At 37.9% G+C, this 25,413-nt stretch overlaps 1 protein-coding gene across 2 annotated transcripts in view; it reads right to left on the bottom strand.

Annotated features, from left to right (window-relative positions):
* Window positions 1–25,413, bottom strand: part of STXBP6 (syntaxin binding protein 6) — a 271,168-nt gene that overhangs the window by 51,704 nt on the left and 194,051 nt on the right. For both annotated transcript variants that reach the window (XM_064374720.1, XM_021674895.2), the window contains exons 3-4: window positions 11,357–11,487; window positions 10,300–10,465 (exon numbers count right to left, since the gene is read on the bottom strand). In XM_064374720.1, coding sequence (XP_064230790.1) covers window positions 10,300–10,465; window positions 11,357–11,487 — 297 coding nt within the window. The remainder of the gene's footprint in view (window positions 1–10,299; window positions 10,466–11,356; window positions 11,488–25,413) is intronic.

The following is a 25,413-nucleotide window of genomic DNA, read 5'->3' as shown; positions in this document are numbered from 1 at the left end:
AGAATCATTACTAAATCTAGCAATCTCAGTGTTTTATAATAGAGACCAGGAGGAACAGGCTAAAAGAAACAGGAGAGACCAGAAAAAAAGCTGCAGCCCTAGTCATGGCCTTCAGGCAAGCAGATCCAAGGGGCTCAGAAGAGAGAAAGGCTTGGGTTAGCTGCCAGTCTGGCAGAGCTTGCTACTACTGTGGTGGTGGGAATTGACTCATGGATTCATAGCACTTGGCTGAAGCCTTGGATACTTCCTGAAGAAAATAATAGGCCCTCCACTCCACAGCCTGAAGTTCCAGGAGGTGACCCTTTGTACACCTGCGAGCCATTAGAACATCTACATCTGCTCTCCTGATGACATCTCCAGGAAAGGAACTACTCATAAGTCTAACTTACATCCTAGCATTAACAAGACTATTACTCTTGACTTTATTATTTGTGACCAGACTCTATGTGGTTGCCCCTACAGATTGGCCTAATAGCTCTCCTCCTCTCCTTTCTACTGCCTGCCCCCCCATGACAATTTACACCGACTCTCAGGTGCAGAGTTTTCTCTTGCCAAGGCCACACATACTAGAACCCCAATTATTCCTTTCATGGTGGGGGCAGAATAATAGGAGGACTTGGTACTGGCATTGGAAGAGTTACTACCTCTACTCAGTTTTCTTATAACCTGTCTCAGGAGTTAAATGATAACATGGAAAAGGCTGCTAATTCTCTCTGCAGAAGCAGCTTAACTCTTTAGCTGCTGTAGCTCTTCAAAATAGAAGGGTCCTAGATCTGCTAACAGCAGAGAAAAAAGAAACCTGTCTCTTTTTAGGAAAAGAGTGTGCTACCTTGTAAACCAATGAGGTATTATTAAAGAACTCAGGGACCAAATCAAACACAGAGCTAAAGACCTTCAAGAAACAGGATCGTGGAGTTTGTTTAACTATTGGTTGTCCTGGCTCTACCCTCTTCTAGACCCATTTATAACCATTCTATTATTGCTCTGATCTTTAACCTTCTAGTCAAATTCATTTCTTCTAGAATTAAGGCCATGAGGCCACAAATGGTCCTGCAAATGGAACCCCGGATGTCCTTGGCTCATGAGTTCTATCGTGGACCTCTGAATCAACCTGCACCCCTGGAAGACTCCCTTCTGGGAGAAACCTCAACTGCAGAGCCCTTTCTATGCCTAATTCAGCAGGAAGTAGCTAGAGTGTGATTGACGCCTGTGTCCCAACAGCAGCTGGACTTCCCTGTTAAGAAGGGGGATTGAGGGATGGTGTTAAGGAAAAAAAACCTTCTCTTCCCGAGTCCATAGGAGGCATGGTTTCAAAGGCTGGAGTTTCCCAGTGCCATGCCTCCATCCACGCCTCCATCTGGGAATCTAGAGTTCTTTGTCTGACTTTCCCCAGCTGGCTAGGTGGAAAATCCAGGCGAGCTTCTTTGTTCAAAAAGCTCACCAAAAGCTCTGGGAGGAGGGAGCTCTGTTGCGAACCTAGCAACCAATCTGGTATTAGAGTCAAAGATTAATCACTCCAGAGGAAGTTTAAAAGAACTCTTCTCATTGGATGAGAACATGAACGGGGAGGGAATAACTCCAGGGTTAAAACCAGATGTTCCTTACCTATATGGATTCCTCCCTGGGATCCCCTTCCACACAGCGTCGGAGCTGTCTCTCTCTTTCTCTCTTTCTCTCTCTCTGCCTAATATATCACTCTCTGCAAAACTCTTTAAGCCCATGATATTTATTTGAACAGTAAGATCACTGAGCCTCTGGGGCCCTTTCCCCCATTCCTGGGATAAGAGAGGTCAAGGACCTGGGCACGTTGGAGCAGGGAACTGGGAGCATCTTCAGGATGCCCCCGCTCCCTCCCCTGCTTACATTTCTATGTTACAGCAGAGCAACAGCTTTTAGATGACAGTGGATGGTAGAGTTTTTATTGCTTATCTGAAATAAGCACAATGAAGTAAGCTTTTCCTAAAGGTCAATGTTTCTAACTTAAGAACAGCTCCTTTAGTCTCAGAGATCAAATCCTTTTATCTTTTATTGTTAATGTTAAACTTTCTTTTATAAAATTATGGTGATAGTAGATGTAAAGATTTTAGAAAACATCCTTCCTTAGAAAATTGGTTGGCAAACTTATGTCTCCAAAAATTTTAACTTTCATTTGTCTGTAAATTTAAATGGACGAGCATAATGCACAATGCCTTTTATGACTGTTTCAGAACTACCACTTCATGTCTAACAATGTTAAGTACTTTTACCTCTGACTCACGTATCTCCAGTTTTGGAAGTAGAGAGTTGGACTCAAGGAATTATTCTAGGCTGAGGACATGCTGGTGGAAAAAAAGTATTTCCATTCTTTTGTGAAGTTCAAAAAACATGTTTTAGGTTTTTTTCTTTCCTACTGGAAGATCTGAATTATGTGCCCTGATCTCTGGCACAGTCTTACTTGATATATTTTAAACATTGTTGTTTTGGTTAAGTCAGCAGTAACATGTGCACTCTATAAATGTCAAACATAAAATTCAACACATTCAGCATTCTATAAAGCATGGCAAACAACTCAGCATCCCTGACATTTGAAATATCTATAGTATAGCTTAGCTCATTCTCACTTGGAACAAAGAAATTCTTTTCCCCCCAATTCATATGGTGAACACAGATTATGAAAGCTCAAGAATATTTCCTTGCTTCTCTTAGAAGAAAAGGCTTTTGATAAATATGCTGGGAGAAATAACGAAATATCATGAATATGCATATTTCTAGTGTTTAAAGAATAGAATATTTAGGCATGTACTGGCATTTAAAAAAAATCCCATTTGATTTAACACTTTAAAATGTACTCTAATCCTCATGCCATCCCTTCAAAGTATATGTTGCTATCCATGACACAGAAGAGCATAGAGAGGCTGCATATAACTTAAGCAGTTCAGATGAAGTTACACAACTAATGAGCAATGCTGTCAAAGAGCAGAATAAGTGAATCCAGTCTGTGCTCTTTTTTTCTAGATCAAGTTGTATGTTTATATGTTCTGGTTGATTCTGAAAATAGGAATGGCTCTAATCTACTGCAGATTATTTAACCATGGCATAGACAAAACATGTTTACAACCCTTGTCCAGACAAAAATGGTATCTTGGAAGTACCTTTACATAGTCTTGGTTTGGTACAAAATTTTGATGAAGAGATACAATTCAAAAGCATTTTAATGCACAAAGCCACTCCTAACTCAGGATGACTAACCATAACCCACCAGCTGTTTCACAGCATGCATTTCAGTGTAGCTTACAGCCAATAAGCAATGAAAAAAAATTTGCATCTGTGACCCAATTTTTCTTTAGTTTCTAGTCATTTATATCACACACAGAATTGGATGGAACTTAAGAAAACAGTCCTTAGTTGCTTCCAATTTTCTCACTTAAAATACAAGTATCTACCTCTCTGGGAACAAGATGAAGTTGAATGGCTGAATGAGGAAATATGAGAAAACACACACATATAAAACATAATGACTAGAAATGTCATCCTCATTTAAAAAATACATGAACGATTCATATCCAGAAACATCTCATGGTTTCTGCTAGAATGTCATGCCCCTAATAGTGCTCAGCCAATATCAGATGGTTACTTCGATGGGTCACATAGGACTGTAAAAACATTTATGTTTGACACAGTGGGTACACTGCTGAGATCCCAATAACAAAAACACAAACATCTCCCAAACTGGGCTTTTCTGATTCTATGCTTTAAATATTTGTATTGTTGTTTTTATTGATGCTTTTTTTTTGTTTCTAGTCTTAATTTCTTTCTCTCTCTGGAAGAAGTTTCATTTAAGGGAAGTTTTAAATGAAAATCATGCTGTCTAGGAAAAGATACATTGGCTTCAGTGAGGAGGATGGAGTGATGGAAGAGTGGCTAAATCTGTGTGTGTACATGATTAATATAATTATGTAACATAATTTATGGAGAAATTTCAAACATAATTTTTAACTCAATTCACACAAAGATCTTATTAAATTGGTGTCATCCCCTCTTCTGCTTAGCTGAATTGATACATGGAAAAGAAGACCTGTGCTTATTAAGGGAACTTGGAAGTCATGGCCTTCACTTAATAGAGGAAGTCATGGCCTTCATTTAATAGATGGGGTCTAAATAGCAGGTCTTGACTGAAACACCAGCTCTATCTCTTAATAGCTGTGGGATCTTGAACTAGTTCCTCATGAATCATTTTCCTTATTTGTACTTGGTGGAGGAAGCTGAAGTTTATTATTTTCCCAAGGGCAACAAAAATAGTCACTGGAGGAACTATGCCATGGATTCCTCTTGATTTAGAGAACTATAAGAAACATTTCACTGCACTCTCTCACAACAGTGAATCAGCTAAGAAGCCTGGCCTCCTCTGCTGCTCTGTGTTACATTCAGGCATCAAGAAGCAACCATATGGTGGTTTTAATACAACTTATCTCTGTTAATTATAATCTCTAATATATGTGTGTGTATCTACCAAGGATATTGAAGTTTGAGCCCTAAGGGAAAAATTATATATGACTTTATTCTTGAGAAATAAGCAATTCATTCTAATGCACCCCTGGTTGGAGCATGTGTCAGAGTGTGAGGTTCACACTTCAAAGTCTTTATTCATTGACAGAGTTAAAACAGAAGGAAAAATAACATAAAATCATAGCAAATGTTATATATTCCTTTAAAGTACTATATTAATATATTGGGATTAAGAATTACCACAGCAATCACTTTTTTTTTTTCCATGCCTGGGACACCCACAAGGTGAAATAGTTGCACATGTCACCTAGGGATGACTCTGTATTGTTTGGAAAAAAAGAACAAACAAAGTCACACTTTGAATCCTGAGATTCTATCCTATCCTGGGGGAATCCAGAGTAAAGCCACTGGGTTTCCTTTAGCATACCAATCAGCAGGGGCAAGAGAGGGCCAGCCTGGTATGAAGGTGACATTAGAGACATCTGTGTTCCTAGAATTCTAATAGTGCTCTGAAGTCTGGGCTTTATACTATCATCTGAAGGGCTGTGCATAGAAGCGTAATGCTTAAGAAATACCCTTTGATGATAGTGAAAATATATGGGACTTTAAAATAGTCTGCTTTGTGAAAAAACAATCTGCCACATTCAAATTCTGAATATAGCTAACATTGAAATAAAATTGTCTGGATTAACTATTGCAATAAGAGAGAGCTCATTTCATTCTGCTCTTGTCTGTCTGACAACTGCTAACCATCCTTTAACCTCCAGCTCAGCCATCTTCTTGCTCTCATGGCAATATTTCATATCTATTTACATCTGATATGTCCAGAAAGTAAGTTAAGTTGGTGAAGGTGCCTACTTTGTGGTTGGATCTCGACAGCTAGCTTAGCACATTTACAAAGTGCTGAGTAAATGCTTGTGGAAGCAATGAGGACGTGTGTACAACTGGCCCTCATATAATAGGGTGGGGCCCACTGAAGGATGATATACAACAGGTGAAATAGTTAAGAGGGAACTGAATGAGTTAGCTAGGGTGTTCGGGCTCAGAGTTCAAGAAAAAGGTTAGGATATGCTTCAGTTTATGCTTGTCTTGAAGAATAAATCATTTTTTCTTGCAAATAATTTATACCTCTTAATGAAAAAGAAAGTGGGTTTGAAAACCTACTTTGTGGTTCTAACACAGAAATTGCCAGTATCACCAAAGATTTCTATAGTTCACAGTATTAGGCATGTGAATACTAGGCCAACAGTAATCATTATAAATTGGTCAACACAAATGAAATAGCAGTGTGGGAGCCATGTGGAATTTGCTCACATTTAAAGAATACTGATGTAAGTAAAGTCATAAAGTCTTCCTTGGGACCTTGACCTAATATGGCACACCCATTATCTAAACTGACAATCTATTTGGGGCAGACCACGTCTCTGTCTCTTTGAAATGAATTAGCTGAAAGCAAGTCCCTCCTCTGGACTCTAATAATATATGTTATTAACTCCTTAGAGGCCCTTTGAAGTACAAATTTGAAAACAAATGTGTTATCACATGTGTAACAGTGTAACATGTTATAACAGTATAACATCATTTCTGTTTACAATAAACACAGAGAAAATAAAAGCTTCTTTATCTCAGAAGAAGTAAATACAAACCACCTGAGACTTTACTTTGAGGCAACCCTGTCACTCATGAGGCCATGTCACATTTCAGCAGCCAGAACTGGCTCCACACCTTTGCCTTCAATCTCTGTAGGCTGTTGTGTAGTTCCTGGCCTTGATAAAGTCATTCAAAATTGCTCAGTTTTCCCAATGACAGGGTTGGACCAGATACAGATGTGAAAATAAATACAATTTAAAAGCTGTTGGAGCCCCCAAAACACTTTAAGCCTTGAGAGGGATGTGGCTGTGATCTGAGTCATATAGCATATTTTGCAATTCTACTTCTTAGACCATAGCTTAACTCTCTTCCTCATTGTTCTCGTTCTGTAAATGAGTAGGAGACCAGAGACCAGACCTCTACCTTCCAATCACAAATCTTTGTTAGAGGTTAACTGCCTCCTTTATTGTCCTGTACCTAACTCAGACTAGATGGTCCTCTTAATAGGGACCCAATGACCATTCATCTGCAGTAACTGCAATGGAATGTTAAATGTACCTTTCCCAAAAGAGAAGGACCATCTCAACTAATCAGGTCATTGTGACTATGTATTAAACCTTACATAGAAAGATGTCTGCTAAAATTCCCTAGGCTTTGTCTACATAAGCAATCTCAGACTTCTGTGCTTTGTAATACTGACTTCTATTGTTAGGAATCTGTGCTTCTTGGGTGGGCTTGTCCTCAATCTTTGTATTTAAACTCTCTTTAATCTAGATTTGGACCTTTTCATTATTTTAGGTTGACACAGAGTACCTGAGAGGCCCTGTAGGTGGCTAGGGCTGTACCATCTTCTCAGTGCTTTCATCTATTTAATCTATTGCAGTTGGGGTGGACAAACCCAAAAAACAAAAAGCAAGATTATTTTAAAAAGGTGCTTGACTCGATTGTTCTTAAGATTTAAAAAAATAGCTTAAGAATTGTCTTAAATATTTTCCTGGGACAAAACTAGGAAAAACGTTAAAACTATCCATATAGGTGGTTTTCTCCCACCTCCGTTTTTAAATACCCAGGAATGTGCTGGCTAAAATATTCCCAGCAATTCCTGCACAACTCTAGGGGGCACCATTCATAACAGACAATGTCAATGGTGTTTCCTGAAGCATGCCACTCAGTGGCCTTAAGGAACCAATGAGTGGGCCTGCACTGGCATCGTATCTCTACTACTTACTAGCTATATGATCCTTGGCAAGCTATCTGGTCTCTCTGATTCTGTTTCCCTCTGTATAAAACGAAGTTAATACAGTATATTTCCAAAGTCTGCTATAAAAATTAAATTAGTAACATATTTACAGGATATCGTGTAGGGCAGAATACTAACACCAATATTAGTTCTTTAAAATCATAAAACTATCCTATTTCATGGTATAAGAAACAACTGTATCTAGGACTTGTAGCCCATACTGTAGGGAAAGACCAAAAGATATTGTGAAATTGACAATAGATTTCACATACTAAAGATGTGGAAGCTACCCAAAAGTTAAAGAGGTTAGAATGTAGTGGCCCAGATGCACCTAATTCTGAAGTCTCAGAAGTGTGACAACTGGTAGCAAAGAAGACTAATCAGCATACTAATTTATTAGGGTGTGTTGGCACAACTGTTATCAAGGATAAGCAACTGTTTAAGACATGCTGCATTCATCAAGGAGATATGTGCTGCCAACAAATTACTACATGCTTAATTCAAACCTTTTTGTGCCTTCCTTAGTAATCCAGGACTTGTCAAAATGTAATTGCACTAAATCTTTAATTTGATTCTTTAGTTAAGAAGTAATTAACCTATATAATTTAGGAATTAAAGACTTTCAAAATGATGGAAATGAAAGAGATTTTATATGGCATCTAGTCTAACCTCTACATGCAACACCTGAGAAAACTGAGGACTGGAGCAGCTGAGAGACACACCTACAGTCACAAAAGGCAAAGGCAATTCTGACACTGGTTTCATTAACTTATTCTAATTTTTTCTTACTACAGGAAACCAGTCTTTGGCTTTATCCAATACACATACCAACAATTAAACATTGGACATATGAGTTCCCATCTCAATTCTGCAAAATTTGGGGTTCATAAGGCAATGAAAGACAGCTGAAGGGCTGGGTCAATGACAGACAGCAGTGTGGTGTGGTGAGGCTGTGTGGGAAGGCCTGAGGATGTTCAGGAAGGCAAAGGAAGAACAAATTAGAGATTTATCAGTCTGAGATTTGAGTAGTGGCAGTTAGGGTCTACTAAGACCCTAATTTAGAATTATTTAGAATATTCTCCATATCCAGGACATAGCACAGTGACTAGCATGTAGTAGGTTCTTATTCCTCATTTATTGTATGATTGGATACTGAACTGTAATTGAATGAATGAATGAAAAAGCTTGTTCCTAGAGAACAAATGAGAGCTTTACGGGCAACAGAGCAGAGTGACTGACTAGTGCAGTCTGTTAAAGGAGGAAGAGGAGGAGTCAGCAAAGCTATCCCTAACCTGAGCATGAAGGAGGTAGCTCGTTTCCCTTGCAATGTCAGTGAGTGTGTGGCCCTTTTGCTTCCATCCACATTTCCATTCTGAGGAAGTGCAGTAGTTTCTATGGCACTGGGTCTGTTCTGGCCACTCTAGCCAGGATGGAACATGAAGAAGTGGAATGCTTGAGGGGAGTCTTTCTCCAAGAGCAACAAAAATTTCAAATCCATTATGTCACATTACTTATAGAGAGACTCTGTGCTTACATGCTAGCCATGTAAGCTACTGACCATACAGACAAGGATGAGAAAAATGCTTCATAGCAGGAACTGAAGATTAAAAAACAAACGTGATTCTAGGCTAGCAGAGCAAACTCCACCTAATGAAGAATAAGGGAGACCTGGGATTTCCTGGCCAACTTTCTATTCACTGAAAATGTGGCCATCTGTGGTCCTAAGCCTGGTGTGCTTCAACTTTCTGCCAAGTCTCTTAAGGCTGGACTTTCAAAACAGGAATCATTTTAACAGCACTGGTGGCACAGACATGATACAGAGCTATATCTCATTATATTTTCCAAAAAGGCCAGTGTTTGAAATTCCCTTTCCTTTACACATCTAATATTTTTCACTTTTGTACCATAGGATGTGGCCAACTGAAAAAATATACACCATTTATCAACTCTTGTATTTTCCTGGGATTAAATAGAGAAACTGAAATAAAAGAATTTGCATAGATACCTAAGACAGACCTTTCAAGGTTCTTATGATTTAGGCAACTTCCTACTTAAAAGGAATGCCAAAACCTCAGTGGATAACACCAAAGAACTGGATAACAAGTTTTCCATATAACTTGTAGTGACTAATGTCAAAATGACATTATGTGTGTCAGTTGCTAGGACAGAGATGGATTCTGCTACATGTTCATGTGAAACACACACAGCCCAAGGAGAAGATGTGATGTATTTAATGTGATCTTCATTTAACATTTGATTAAGGCAAAGCTGGTGTATTTTTTAAAAAAGTCTTTCAAAACCAAGAGAACAGGTCAGTGAAAAGACCAATGATAAAAACACTCTTCCCCAACTCACAGAGTTGTCAAGGCTTTTACAATTTTAGCACAGTTTCAATTCTCTAAAAAGAAATGCCACCTAAAAAAAAAATGTGCTAAGCACCCTCTAAACGTTTCTCATTATGTTGCCAGTGCTGGTACTCACCCCTTTACAGTGGCTTACTGCACTCATCTAACTCGGCTCTATATGCCATTCAAGGAATAAACATGAGCTGCTATTTTAAAGAAAGGAAAGCATCTGTTGGAATTTTTATATTAATATTTGTAAAACATCTTGAGAAAACAATAGGAAAAGGCAACCCAGAAAATAGTGTTCTGCAATGAAAAGGTAGTGGAGAAACCAATCTAAAAGGTTTTTCTAATAAAGAAACAGCTTTGTTCTCATGGTACAAATAATCTTAGCTAAGTGAAGAACTAGAAGGCTGATTCTAAAAAAAGACCAGCTTTTGGACAAGGATGAAAACATATCTTTGTGTCTAGATTTACCATACAATAAACTCCCTGGAATGGTTCTCATGTTGTCTAGCTCTGAGCATTTTGACTCTTCTTTTGTTTTTGTCTTTAATTATGCTGTTGAACACCTAACTTCTTATGTAAAAGTGAGCCTAAAGAATCAGGATGACTAAAGTCACACAAATGTCCACTCACCTCCCATGATTTTGGATTGGCAGTTAATAAACTCCGGCTTCCTGTCTGTGAGGTACCTTTGGCAGGTGTGGTGAAGGATCTGGAAGAAGGTGCATTTTTCCGACGCTGTGCTGGCTACCCACTGGTCAAAAGCATTTTCAAACAACAAATCAAACTCTGCAGAATCCTGGAAAAGACAATGAAACAACTACTGATGTCAATCTATAAAAACTGCTGTTTCTAGTTTACTTCTGTCAAAAGATTTCTAAAGAAGGCTAAAACAGACTTTGATCGCAAACATAAGGCTCATCTTTATCCAAGTGTATGGAGCGTCCATATTTCTCTGTTTGTGAAGCAAAACCCAATTCTTACAGTATTGATAAATGTTCCTAGAAAACTAGTATCACACAAATTGAGAAAGCCTAATTAAACACTGACAAATGTCAGAGTTCAGACTATGTATTGTCTTCTCCATTTCCTGGAAAAGGGATTCCTTTAGGTTCTCAGCAATGACCTATATCAATCTGGCCCCTAAACTTCGTTAGGAAAAGATTCCGTCTTGCTATTTTAGTCTATAGTAACAGTTTATATTTTATTATTCTTCATTATTAACGTTTTGTGAGGTGTGCATGTGAGCAATGGGAATGTACTTTACATAGATAACTATGCCATAAAATGCTTCTCCTATTAAATGCAACAGAATCACAATACATACTTAAAAAATAGCATTCATTTACTTGATTTTTGGTATATACACCTTGTCATTGATGACATTAGTTTTTTTTCATATTAATTAGCATGGCTATGATTATCTGGACTCTGATCTTTGTACTTTGTTGATCAATGTTATTGGAGGTCATATTTCTTCAATATGCATTCTCTTAGGTTTCTCTATGAAACATGATGAAAAGAGTTATAATTTTCCATAAGAACGGAGTATGCATCAGAAAGTTTTAATCACATAATTGAAACAGAGAAATAAGTCTTTTTAAGAATGATTCAAATAACCACTACCAAGGTCAATCAGAGTCATCTTGTGAAAAGAATGCCTTTGCTCAGCATTGGACAATTCACTCACCCCGTTAGGATCAATACCATTAACCTGGCGAAGCTGCTCCAGCATCCACTGTGATCTCCGAACAAATGATGTGGAGCCTTCAAACTGTTTGACCTTTGTAATGGATGCCTGTGTAGGTTTCTTGTTTGTCACTGCCAAGAAAAGATCACTCAGATTAGTGCATCTGAAAGTCACAGGTTTGTTTCCACATCCAGTGCTGTTTCTACATGACACTTACTGTGCAGATGCACAATAACAGAGAAACAGGCGGAGGGGGAAAGGGGACTATGAATGAATATGTGCACCTTTGGTTAGGGGTGAACATACAGGAAATAGGTATTATAATATCCACTCTCAAGTAGTTTACAATATAATTATAAGGGCTGTTTCATTTATGTCTTCATCCATTCAAACTGAAAATGACTTAAGTGAATAACACCAAGTATCTTTAATGGAGGCTACAGGTGCACAATTACAGCTTGCAGGAAAAGCAGCGTATAGTGCTGACAGGCATCAGGTAGGGTTCATTAGGAAAGGCTGAATTTTAAAGGAAATGAAGGTAATTGGCTCCCCTAGAGAACTGCAAGGTATATTTCTAGTTTTATAGCCTAGTATAAATATCTTAGGTTTCAGTGATGAGGAGTTAACAAAAACCCCAAACTATTTGGCTCTCTAATATTGTCCAGTTTGTATCTAGTTTGCATCTAATTATGCTTGAATCTGGTGTTCTGGGCACACCTCCACACTTGCAGGAAAAGGACAATTTCTCCTCTCAGCCTCAGTGAATTCTTCCCCCAAGCCTTTCTGTGCTAAAGATGGACAGCATCATCTCTCAGACGGATGTGAAGCATCAGGCACAGGAGAGGCACTCTAATTTTTCTACATCTGCCTACTTTGTGACTTGGAGACTCAAGGGTAGGAAGTAATTAATGGTCTTTAAAGGACTTTCCTAAAAGCTTCTCCTGAACCCTGGTTGTAGGAACTGGTAAATTAAATAGAAAGGAACTGGGGAAAGTAGAAATCACTATTGCCTATAATGAATATGATCCTAATTACTGACTTGCTGAAGATGATGCATCTGTGGCATATTCTTTCTTTCTTTCAAATCACCCCACAGATTCCACACTTTCAAATAACTATGCACATGCTCAACAGATGGCAAAAAGAATTCTTTTTTTTAATATATACTTTAAGTTCTGGGGTACATGTGCAGATCTTGCAGGATTGTTGCATAGGTACACACATGCCATGGTGGTTTGCTGCCTCCATCCCACCATCACCTATATTTGGCATTTCTTCCAATGTTATCCCTCCCCAACCTTCCCATCCCCTGCTATTCCTTCCCTAGCCCTCCATCCCCCAACAGACCCCAGTGTGTGATGCTCCCCTCCCGGTGTCCATGTGTTCTCATTGTTCAACACCCACCTATGAGTGAGAACATGTGGTGCTTGGTTTTCTGTTCTTGTGTCAGTTTGCTGAGAATGATGGTTTCCAGATTCATCCATGTCCCTACAAAGGACACGAACTCATCATTCTTTTATGGCTGCACAGTGTTCCATGGTGTATATGTGCCACATTTTCTTTATCCAGTCTATCATTGATGGGCATTTGGGTTGGTTCCAGGTCTTTGCTATTGTAAACAGTGTTGCAATGAACATACATGTGCATGTGTCTTTATAACAGAATGATTTATAATCTTTTGGATATATACCCAGGAATGGGATTACTGGGTCAAATGGAATTTCTATTTCTAGATCCTTGAGGAATCGCCACACTGTCTCCCACAATGGTTGAACTAATTTACACTCCCACCAAATGGAATCTAATTAAACTTAAGAGCTTCTGCACAGTAAAAGAAACAGTCATTAGAGTGAACTGGCAACCAACAGAATGGGAAAAAATTTTTGCAAGCTATCCATCTGACAAAGGGCTAATATCCAGAATCTACAAAGAACTACAGCAGATTTCCAAGAAAAAAACAAACAACCCCATCCAAAAGTGGGTGAAGGATATGAACAGACACTTTTCAAAAGAAGACATTTATGTGGCCAACAAACATGAAAAAATGCTCATCATCACTGGTTATTAGAGAAATGCAAATCAAAACCACATTGAGATACCATCTCACGCCAGTTAGAATGGCGATCGTTAAAAAATCTGGAGACAACAGATGCTGGAGAGGATGTGGAGAAACAGAAACACTTTTACACTATTGGCAAAAAGAATTCTTAAGGGATGATGGACAGAAAGTACTTGCTCCAATCACGGTTGGTGAGTAGGAAGACTCTACAGTTCATGCATTTCATAGCTTATTGCAGTTTCATTATCTGGGGTCATTAATGCAGGAGAGCAGAGACCCAGAGAAAGGAATGAAAGGTGGCCACTGCCTTTAGATCTGGCGAGACCCCTACTTTCCCAGCACTGAAAACCACCCGTGTCGCCTTAGTACTATCTACTCTCTCTGCCTCCAACCAGAATTTAGCAAATATTTGTTTTTAACTTCAAATAATGTTTTGGTTTTCTATCACCCATTATTTCAGTTATATTTGCTAAAAGCTTCTGAATATTTCATACCAATTACATTTACTTTTATGATTAACAGGTCATCATCCTTTTAACACTCACAATCAGATGAAATTTTAGAGTCTTTTATTCTCAAGCAGGAACAACCATTCCCTCTAACTGAATTCATGCAGTATTAACAGTCTGTCCAGTACTTTATCTATTGAATTTGATTCATTTACTTCTTGTGTCTCCTATGACACAAATGGGAGAACTAACAGATTTCTCTGATGACTGTGACCTGCTCGTATGATGATGTTTTAATGTTAAAGAAAACAATACACCTGGAATATAGGCAGGTCTTCAAATGTGCTTAAAACATTAAAGAAGGCTTTTCAATAACAGGAAAACATGGGTTCCTGTATTAGACACACCCCCTAAACACACAAAGGGAATTTCCTCCTGTGTTTATGTAAATCATACAACATTTAAGCCTGGGAAACATGAAGGCTTTCTTTCCAACTTTAAAGTTGTTATGAGCTCCTATTTTCACTTCGGGTCCATTTGTTTCCAAGTAATTTACAGCATTTTAAAAGCTCAAACACAAAGCAAGATCACTGTATATTGCTGGCATGTTTCAAGATTCACATCTTAGGAAGGTATGTTCCATTGGAGGTTTGTCATTGAAATGAGGCACACAGGAACCCCAACTATTATGACAAATGCTCCCATGGAATTCTTCAACCACAATCACACTGCCGAGCAGTCATTTTTAATAGAGGCAGTTGCAACTCTATCCATTCTTGCCTTTCTCCCCTATTAGTTTATTCCTTGCCCAGTTCTTGGAGTCTGGCTAGTTTTCCTGGGCACTGAGCCCAGTTTGGTTTAATTTTTGTTTATTGTTATTATCTCCAGCATCCTAGTTTCTATTTTGAAGCAGGTACCTTAAAATTATATTATTATATACACATTGTATAGAGTTAAATGAAGACTTTCCCCTTTTGAAATCAAACACTTGCACACATGCACCATTGCCAGACTTTCTGAGTACATACTTGAAGGAAACATATTTTAACTATTTCATTGTTTTGGTGTTTTGGGGGTCAATAGCTGATAAAAAATAAGCCAGTTACACAAAATCCAGATGTCTAGTGAAAAACTGTGATTTACCTTCTCCTTCCAAAGGGAAGCTAATTGGCAGAACACCCTGGAAAATGCAACCAAATTACCTGGATCAGTAAGTAATATCATAGAGCTGCATGCCAGAGACCCTCAAAGTCATTATTTTGAATAACTTTAAAGGACAGATAACCAGGGAATTTCTATTATGTCTTCAACATTCACAAGGAAGAGACCAACACAGGAACATATAACAGAGTAGAGTGGGCATGACTCCCAGGTAATACTGCAGACCACTCAGAAGCAGCCAATTCGCCCGCTTACTGCATTCGTATCTGAGGCAGGCAGAAGCATGGGGGCAACCAGATTCAGGCCACTTTACTATTAGCTCTGAAAAAACACATAGTTTTCATGGCTTCATGCCTCCTCTTTGGCTTTCATGTAGACTTGCTACTACATCTCAGCTTTGGTTAGGAAGCAGTGATACAAACCGTTATGTCCAGAATTTCCAGAATATCACTGCCATCACTACCCAAATGGAGTAACATCTCTGTCTCATGAACTAATGGTCTAAAGAGCTCTTTTTTAAAATGGCCCCTCCATGAGACATTTTATAAAAGCAAAATTCGATGACTTGCTCTAATCAAAGGGTGGAGACCACTGACCTTGCCTGTGCCCAATCAGAAAATTCTATTTAATTAAAAACCAATAAGCCAGCAAATAACAAAGACATGTCATATCAAACTTGGTCTTGCAACAAGTCAGGAAGGTAGAACTGGTAGAAGAGGGAACAAAGACCAATGAGGAAAGACAGAAAGACAAGTCATTTGCATGTCATATAAAATGGGAGAAGAGCTTGTATACCGCCAAGATTCAGAGGCAGATCCTCTGTTTCAAAGTCCAGTGATTGAAAGACCACTTTTTCCAAAAAGCCACACTCTTACACCTATACTCTCAATATTCACAGCATAATCCCTCAACTATTCTAAAAATAAAAATCAGTATAACCTGAGACAAACTATCTATTCAAAATAAATAGCCTTAAAATACTATTTTAAAGGAAATAATAAAGAAAATAATTACTTACCACCTCTACATCCTCAACTATCTCATATTTGAGATAGCTGAATAACATCTTTTAAAACATTTTTATACATTTACTATAAACATTGAACTTTAATTATCTTATAAGTTTATGTATAAGATAATTAAATTTTTTTTAGTTTCAAAATTTTTTTTTCTCAAAAAAGAAAAAAAAAGAAAGAAAAAAGAAAAGGGGTGAAGGAAAGAAAAAAAATTGCACCCCCAATATCTATAGTTTGATGTTCAGGGTGGCTAAAAAGCAGACTTTACCACACCTACATACCTAAGATGCCTTAAACTTTCATCACGCACAGCCCTATTATGACCTTACAGTTAAGTGAAGGTCCGCGTTTTGCGGTGCGCCTCAGCTCTCTGCTTTGCCGGAGTCTAACCACCAGACATTTTGATTTCAACAAGAGTGCTGATGAACAATAAACAATCTGGAGGTAAAAAAAGTATTCACATAGAATCTTATCAGGGCTGCTGTGTGACTGTGCCAGAGGTGACTAACAAAGGGAAAAGAAAAAAAAGCAAGCTTCCAAAATGAGGGTTCAGGAAGTAAAGGCAACACTGAGTGTGGCTTCTTGGTGCTGCTGTGGTGACAGAACAGGCTATGTGGCCAAGATGAGAAATAATTATCCGGAGCTAGTTTCCTTACTGCTCTTCCAAAGCTTTAATGTATGATAATTCTAGGTGGATTTCACAATATACATGAGAAACAAATACCAGGTCTGAGGCTGCTGCATCAGCAATTTTATCAGGTAAGATGGCTGAATGTTTATAAAGCATAAAAGCAAACATATCTGTTACCTTAAATGCTTTCAGAACAGGGAAGCATCCTCTCTGCTATAGTTAGTGGGAAATGGAGCATGGTGCTCTCCACACACGATTGATCTGCTTCTCACACTATTTCTCAGTGTGTTATAATTTGGGGACATAGTAAATGTTTAGACTCCACAGGCTGTGTAACCCAGAGTTGTAAACCAGACGACTTATGAAATGGTCAAGTTTGTCTCTGGGACCCTCCTCTTCTCTTTCTTCTGTTTCTTCCTTCCCATCTTAGAATCTGGTTCTCTGGCCAGATTCCCAATAGAACCCAATGGGGTCTGACACGGGATTCTTAAATCTGTATGATTTTTGTTGTTTTGTTTTTGAAACAGGTCTTGCTCTGTCACCTATGCTGGAGTGCAGTGGTGCAATCATGACTCACTGCAGCCTCAATCTCCTGAGCAAAAGCAGTCCTCCTTCATCAGCCTCTCAAATAGCTGAGACTACAATAGGTGTGTGCCACTATATCCAGCTAATTTTTAAAATTTTTTGTAGAGATGGGGTCTATGTTATCTAGGCTGGTCTCAAATTCCTGGGCTTCAGCGATCTTTCTATCTTGTCCTCCCAAAGTGTTAAGATTACAGGTGTGAGCCACCATGCCCGACTTAAATCTGTATGTTTTAAGGAAGGTCTGTTTCTTCCTTTCTTTCTTTTTTTTCAAAAGAACAGCAACAACAAAAATATTGGTATTTCAGTCATGCACACCCAAGCACTGGGGAAAAATGTATGATGTCTTTAAACAGTCCTGCTCCATTAACCCTAAAGGTGAAAGGAAACAAGAAAATCAGTGCATAGTGATTTGGGAAGCAGATTTCCTCAGTCTGTTGAAAAGTTAATCACAAAGAAAGAAGTTTTCCAGACAAAAGTTTCCTTATTTTGAATCACTAGTTCCTTAGTATCACTAGTTCCTAGGTATCCAACTATATACCACATTCTCATCTCCAAAAGTGGAAGAAGAAGTGATAATGGAAAGTCTAGGAAATTTCTCCAAAAGGGATACCAAAAAGGAACTACTTTATGAAAATGTCTTCCTTTGTACAGAAATTTGGGTAAGTCTTTCGGTAGAAGGAGAAAAATAAAAAAACATCTTGCTAAAAAATTCTGTAGGGGCTGCTTTAATATGAAGGCACAGCACCATGTCCAGCACGGTTAACAACTATGCAATAACAGACCAAGTGCCTGGCCTACACCAACTTTGCAGGAGGTACTAGCTCGTTTTAGTACTTCCACATGCCAACAAGGAAGTGGCATTACTTTTGGAATGTGCAACTTTAATGCCACAGGCCCACTTGAGATCTAGTTAGTACTTTAAAAATCTAGTCCTATTTAATTTTAAACCTTCTTTATTCTGTTGATAATTTTATTAAATGTAAAAATACGTAGATTTTTATTTTCAAAGGATACTCTCTTTTTCAAGTAAATGACAAGTAGTTCTAGACTATTACATTTTAACCTTAAAATCAAAACCTTAACCCCTCGAAGGCTCCACTGTCCTCCCCAGATTAGGACCACGATAGGTTGTATTATAATGGATACAGAGTGCTAACTGATGTACACATGTATAAATCAGTAAGGGAATGAAAGATTTTTCAAGTATATTTTTGGCCTTTGAGCTTCTTGTGGAGAATTTAATACATTCTTGAATCAGGTGGTTGTTTCTTTGATGTCTTCAATGGCTCCTCAACAAAAGGAAGAACAGTTCCTGTGCCCACAAGAAATCATGAACTTAGTTCAGGTTCAATTGTTTAGTTTCAAAATTCAGCCACAGTTTTAAGGAATTTGAACCTTTTCTTACTGGAAAAGAGGCGTATTCCAAGAACTACAAGTAAGAGTAAAGAGAATGATAATAACCAAGAAGTTAGAGAACTATCAAAAGACTAGAAGGAGAGGAATTCAGGGGTTAAAACATCTTACAATAATCTGTTTTCCTGCAATCCTTATTCTAGCAGCACCACCTCTCTTAAGTAACTGTTTGTTTCAGGCTCCTTGAAAATATAATTTCAGGGAGATTCAGCAACCCAAAGTTTCCTATTGTGTTTGATTTTTTAACTTCCTTAGACATTTTTCCATAGACTTGCAGAGAAAATAAACATGCATGCATTTTGGATAAAGGGAACACATATAATGAATCACAAAACCTGGTTAATATTAGCTATTGCAAACTAGTAGTTATATTTTATATGGAAAGTTTATATAATATGTCTGTTTCATGTAATATAACTGTGAAACAAACAAACAGGTCTGAGCAAGAGAGTAAATGCCCAGAGTTGTGACAACTGATGGTTTCTGAAAGGGATTATATCCAATTCCACCTATGGTATTAAACAAGGAAGATAATGGAAGGGGTTAACTACAGTCATAAAGTCTTATTCTGTTCTTACTTCCTCAATTCTAGAAACAGATGTAAACATCATTTTTGATCTATTCTTAGGCGAGATTTACAGAGTATCAAAAAACAAAGGCTTCAAAGAAGGAGCCACCTGACTCAAGAATGTATTAAGTTTCTCCAAAAGAAGCTCAAAGGCTGAAAATAAAAACTTGAAAAAGAGATTTATTTAATGTTATGCTTTCTTTTAACATTATCCATTAGATACTGAAAAGTGTAGGGCAAGCAGCAATTCTCTTCAGGAAAACGTCATACATGGTAGAAATTCAATAAATATTTTACCTAGAAGAGCTGCTAAAAACTGCTAAAAAGCACTTAGAACTAAAAAAAGAATCATTTACAATGAGAAGAGATGGAAGCATTTCTGCAGCTAAGGAAGAAGGTGAGGGAAGGGCCTGTGACTATGCCCTGTGATACCATGCACCTGCTGCTGAGCTTACCCTTTCAACACATAGATTAAGTCTAAAAGAACCATGGAAGGATTTCCTGTGCATGTGCATCTCCTTTAATATGAGTAGGCCATTCCAAAGGAAAAAAAGCGACTCTAATTTGAAGGAGAAAGAATGACAGAGGGAGAATTTTTAAATGAACTAGATACTAAACATATAATATCACTAGGTTTTTGGAAAAATCAAAGCTGTTATTACTTGGCAAGCATAAGCTGTCAAATATAATTACTGCTATCAGTCAAGCAAAGGCAGATTTATCTGCTCTCTTGGCTCTCCTCCCTCCTCACCACCACCACCACCACCACCACCACCCCTTCGTCAGTACTTTTAATCATACATTGTAATGAAGGATACAGCACTGAAGTTCTAAAAAAAGCGCATGGTATCACTAAGAACTTGCCACCTTCTCTCTCTACTGTGTTAGATTGGGGAGTAAAATCCAGCAACATAGGTTAAAACCCAGGTTAACTACAGTATAAAAATTATCTAAAATTAAAATTAGCTGAATTTATTTTAATTTAAAAATTATTTTAATTTTTAATTTTTTAAACTCTAGACAGCATCTACTAAAGCTAAATATGTACATATTTTATGACCCAACAATTCTAACCCTGTGGCTACATCCAATCCAGATTAAGTGCTATGTCTACCTTACGGTCTGAAGTAACCAAAAATCAACAAAATGTATCAAACAATGGTTTCTAAGGCGTTGTATATCAAGCAACGAATTCCCATGAGAGATGGGAAATGAATAAGGCGAGCCCTACAATTGCACTAGTTTACTGCTTTGAGAGAGTTTCTAGGCTGTGGCACAGGAAGGAAGAATCCAGGAAGACACTGGCAGATTCCCTGAATTGGAGAGAGTGCTGAGAACCCAGGGATACCAAGGTGGCTAAAATTCTCAAGACAGAGTACTAGAGAAAAGAGACACAGAGAAAACTGTAGAGATCTGCAGAGATTTGCCTAAGACAATTCAGCTGAGTAATTCCCACCATATGTTCACGAGAAACTACCTGAAGTTCAAAAAATAATCACTCGAAATGAGTAGAGGATACAGTACTCCATTCTCACACAGGGCGGTAATAGTGCCTATTTCCATCATCCAGACTGAAAAAACCTGAAGATTCCTGGGGCGCTTAGTAGAATACACAGAAAGGGCTTGCTTCATTAATGAGGAATAATTAGCCCTAACAACAAATGTGGTATGGAAATGATACAGTATTGAGTTTATAAAATATGAAAAAGTAAGATATATAGCAACAGTAGCAAAATTTGGGATGGCAGAAATGAAAGTGAACTATTGGACAGTTCTCATACCATACATGAAGTAGTATATCACTTGAAGGTAGAGTATGCGAAAGATATATGTTATAAACTCTAAAATAACTAAACTAAACCACTAAAATAATAAAAGAGAGTCACAGTTGTAATAGACATATCAACTTGGTTGGCCTACAGTACCCAGATACGTAGTTAAATGTTATTCTAGATGGTTTGATGAGAGTGACTTTGGATGAGATTAACATTTAAATGTGTAGACTTTGAGTAAAGAAGATTGCCCTCCTTGATGTGGGTAGGTCTCATCCAATCAGTTGAAGATCTGAATATAAAAACAGACTGACCTCCTGAAGCAAGAAGAAATCTTGCTGGTAGAAGGGCTTTGGACTTGTATTGCAATACTGGCTCTTTCTTGGGCCTTCAGCCTGCCAGTCTACCTTGCAAATTTAGGACTTCCCAATCTCCATGATCATGTCAGCCAATTCCTTAAAATAAATCTCTCTCTGTTTTATATATATGTATGGATATAGATGTGTGTGTATGTATATGTGTATTTGTATGTGTATACATATATATACATATGTGTATGTATATATACACATATACACACACATTCTATTAGTTCTGTTTCTGGAGGACCATGACTAATAATAAGGCAATAAAGAAAACAATTCCATTTATAAGAATATTAGAAAGAATAAAATACTTAGGCATATATTTAACCAAAGAAATGTAAGACTCTTACACTGAAAACTACAGGACATTGTTGAAAGAAATTGAAGACTTATAAAAATGTAAAAACACCTCATGTTCAAGGATTGGAGGACTTAATATTGTTAAGATGGCAATAATCCTCAAACTACCATGGTATGTCTGTCCACTTGAATCCGCTACAGATTCTAGTGGACAGACATACCATGGTAATGGGTTAGAAGACTCAATATTATTAAGACATCAATTCTCTGTAATTTGATTTATAGATTTAATGCTATCTCAATCAAAATTCCAGCAGGCTTTTTTTTTTTTTTTTTGTAGAGTATGAGAAGAGCAAAAACAACTTTGTAAAAAAAAGTTGGAAGTCTTACACTATCACATTACAAGAATTGTTGTAAAACTAAACGTAATATGGTTGATATCTGTGTACTCTGCAAAATTGATGTTAAAACTTAATCCCCAGTACAACAGTATTGAGAGGTGGGCTCTTCAGGAAGAGATCAGGCCATGAGAACTCCACCCTCACAAATGAATTTAGTGCCTTCTTAAAGAGACTTGGGAACCAGCTTGGCCCTTTTGCTCTTCTGCCATATGAGGACACAGCATTCATCTCTGTGGAGGATGCAGCATCAGGCACTTCTTGCAAGCACAGACCTGGTACTGAGCAGACGCTGAACCTGCCAGTGTCTTGATCTTGATCTTGATCTTGATCAGAAGCTCCAGGACTGTGAGAAAAAAATGTTTGTGGTTTATAATTGCCTAGTCTCAGGTATTTTGTCACAGAAGCACAAACGGACCAAGACACTAAACTAATCAGGACAATGTAATACTGGCATCAAGACAGACACACAGATCAATGGAACAGAATAGAGGCCAGAAAGACCTGTACATATATAGAAAACTGGTTTTCAATGAAAGTGCAATGGCATTGCTGTAGAGAAAGGACAGTCTTTTCAACAAATAGTACTGGAACAACTGGATATCCACATGTACAAAGAGGAATTTCAGTTCATACTTTGTACCATACACAAAAATTAAATCAAAATAGGTGATGTATCCAAATATAAAGGCCTAAAACAATAAAACTTTTAAAAGAAAACAAAGAAGAAAATCATTATGACCTTGGGTTATGGCAAAGATTTCCTATATATAGCACTAAAAGCACAATTTATGAAAGAAAAAGTTAATCAGTAGGATTTCATGAAAAACTGTGCTCTTGAAGATCATCAAAAGACAAGGCACAAACTGTGAGAAAATATTTTCAAATCATATCTGATGTACCTGCCAGGCATAGTAGCTCGTGCCTATAGTCCTAACACTCTGGGAAGAGATTGCTTGAGCCCAGGAGTTTGAGACCAGCCTGGGCAACATGGTGAATCCCCATCTCTATAAAAAACACAAGAACTAGCTGGATGTGGTGGCACATGGCTATCGTTCCAGCTACTCAAGAGGCTGAGGTGGGAGGATTGCTTGAGCCTGAGAGGCAGAGGTTGCAGTGAGCTGAGATCATGCCACTGCACTTCGGCTTGGGAGACAGAGTGAGACTCTGTCTGAACACACACACACACACACACACAACAACAAAAAACTCGTATCAAGAATATATACATTTAGAAACTCTCAAAACTTAATAAAAGAGAGGTAAAATAATAATCAAAAGATTTAATACTTCACTAAGCACTTCACTAAAGAAGATATGGATGGAAAATAAGCACATAGAAGGATGTTCAACATTACTAGTCATTAGGGAGATGCAAATTAAAACCACAATAAGATATTACACACCTATTATTAAAATTAAATTAAAAATACTAACGATACTAAGTGTTGGCTTGTATACAAATGTTCAGAGCAGATTTATTTGTAATAGCCAAATGCTGGAAACAACCCAAACATCCCTCAGTAGGATAACGGATAAACTGTGCCATATCTACATGTGGTGTCAGAGACGAAAGCAAGTACAGATTATGAAGACCCTGGTGAACAAGGCTTTGTAAACATGAATCAGGAGTGTCACAGGAGCTGACCTGCATTTTAAAAAACATTGTCCAACTGCTGCAGGTCAAATAGGTCAGGCAGGAGTTGGCATAAAAGCTGGGAAACCCTTTTGTAACTTCTACCGCAATAACCTAGGAGAGAGGTGCTTGCCGGTAGACCAGATGGTGGTAGTAAAAACAGAAAAGGGACAGTCTAACCCACTCTTCATTGCAGTTGACTCTCTACACCAAAATCCTCAAGGCCAGTCACCAAGTCCCAGGCATGTTCGTACTGCAATGCCTAATGAATTGGCAGCCACTGCTTATTAAACATCATATTTTGTATGTGTCAGAAAAATAAAGATAATTCTTTGTATTTTTATATACCTGTATATGTTATCGTATCTGTCAGACTGTAAATAACCTGAAAATGCAAGACTATGCCTGTATTCTTCAAAGTACCTGGTAGGGTGGCTCTACTGAGAGTTTTAACTCAAACATGGGTCATATGACATCTCCATTCCCACCAGAAAGAATCACCTATTTGGTGTATGTACTAGTGACTGTGACTAGCAATATTTCATCCACCCTACTCTCTTTTTTGGCTATCTCTCTTTTTATTTTTTTAGATCCAGGGTCATTTAAGGCAATGTGGGGAAATAAAAAAGAATAAGCAGGCCCACCTGACTACCAAATCCTGCTATGTGGTAAAGAGCAGCTTCTCTCATACAAAAAGCCAGCATCTCTGTGACTTCTGTGCAGATTCCAAGGTGAAACGCATTGTTATGCACATCATTAGTATTTATGTAGCAGCCTATGAATCATTCCTGAAATAAATGATGCTACTTGTGTTAAATGATTTCTTCCTAAGAAAAATCCCTGGGGGAGTCTTTCCACAGCACAGCCTTGACGAAGATTCAGAACAAAAGAAATAAAATACCGACTCTCTGGTGCTGGATAAGTGGTGGTATGCTCAGCTCTCTCTATCCAATTCTCCACTGATAATTTGTGCCTAAATTGCAACATAATTGGAGGACAGACCGTTTTAAGGAGATGAGCCACAACTATCAAAACACTTGCTCTTCTCAAAACTCAGCTGGTCATGATGTCTGCACATTTTCATCTGCCCATCCCATGGTATATTCCCCTCACTCAGACTTACAACTCAGAGTAGAGATGATCCTGATAAAACCAATCTGAATTAGAGAACAGTCACTGTATTAAGCCATTACTCCATGACAGACAGACACTGTTGCTCTCAGTAAACACTAAAAGTAGTCCCCAAACTTTGTTCCATGGGGTTCAGGGATATAGCTAAGTGCTTATCCAACTATTCAGTGTCTACACTATGAAGCATGGTTCCCTAGTTTTACTGGATGTCACTGTTTTCCACTGTGAACATAAGGACATTATATTTAAAAAAAATGAGTAACACAAACAACCATTATGTATAGTATGGTTTTTGTCAGGCAGAGAATAAATTTATTGAAGCCTCATGCATACCAGTAAGCAGACCTACTAATTTTAAATTTTCAAACCCTTTGCATAAAATTATGTTGGTACAAAAACCTCAGTTTACTTTGACTGAAATTTGAGGCAGAAACCATCAACTCTGCATTGCAAGGTAACCTATACTAGGTTTAAAGCTGTACTTAACAAGGGGCCAAATATGTGAAGTCCTTAGATAAACAAAACACTAAAAATTATAACTTCTATTGGCTCCTTCAAAAACAACGTTTTGCA

This window comes from Aotus nancymaae, unplaced genomic scaffold, assembly GCF_030222135.1.
Source record: "Aotus nancymaae isolate 86718 unplaced genomic scaffold, 86718_ANA_hifiasm-v0.15.2.pri h1tg000011l, whole genome shotgun sequence".
Classification (NCBI taxonomy): domain Eukaryota; kingdom Metazoa; phylum Chordata; class Mammalia; order Primates; family Aotidae; genus Aotus; species Aotus nancymaae.
The sequence above is the reverse complement of the archived record's forward strand: the minus strand, read 5'-3'. Positions and strand labels throughout refer to the sequence as shown.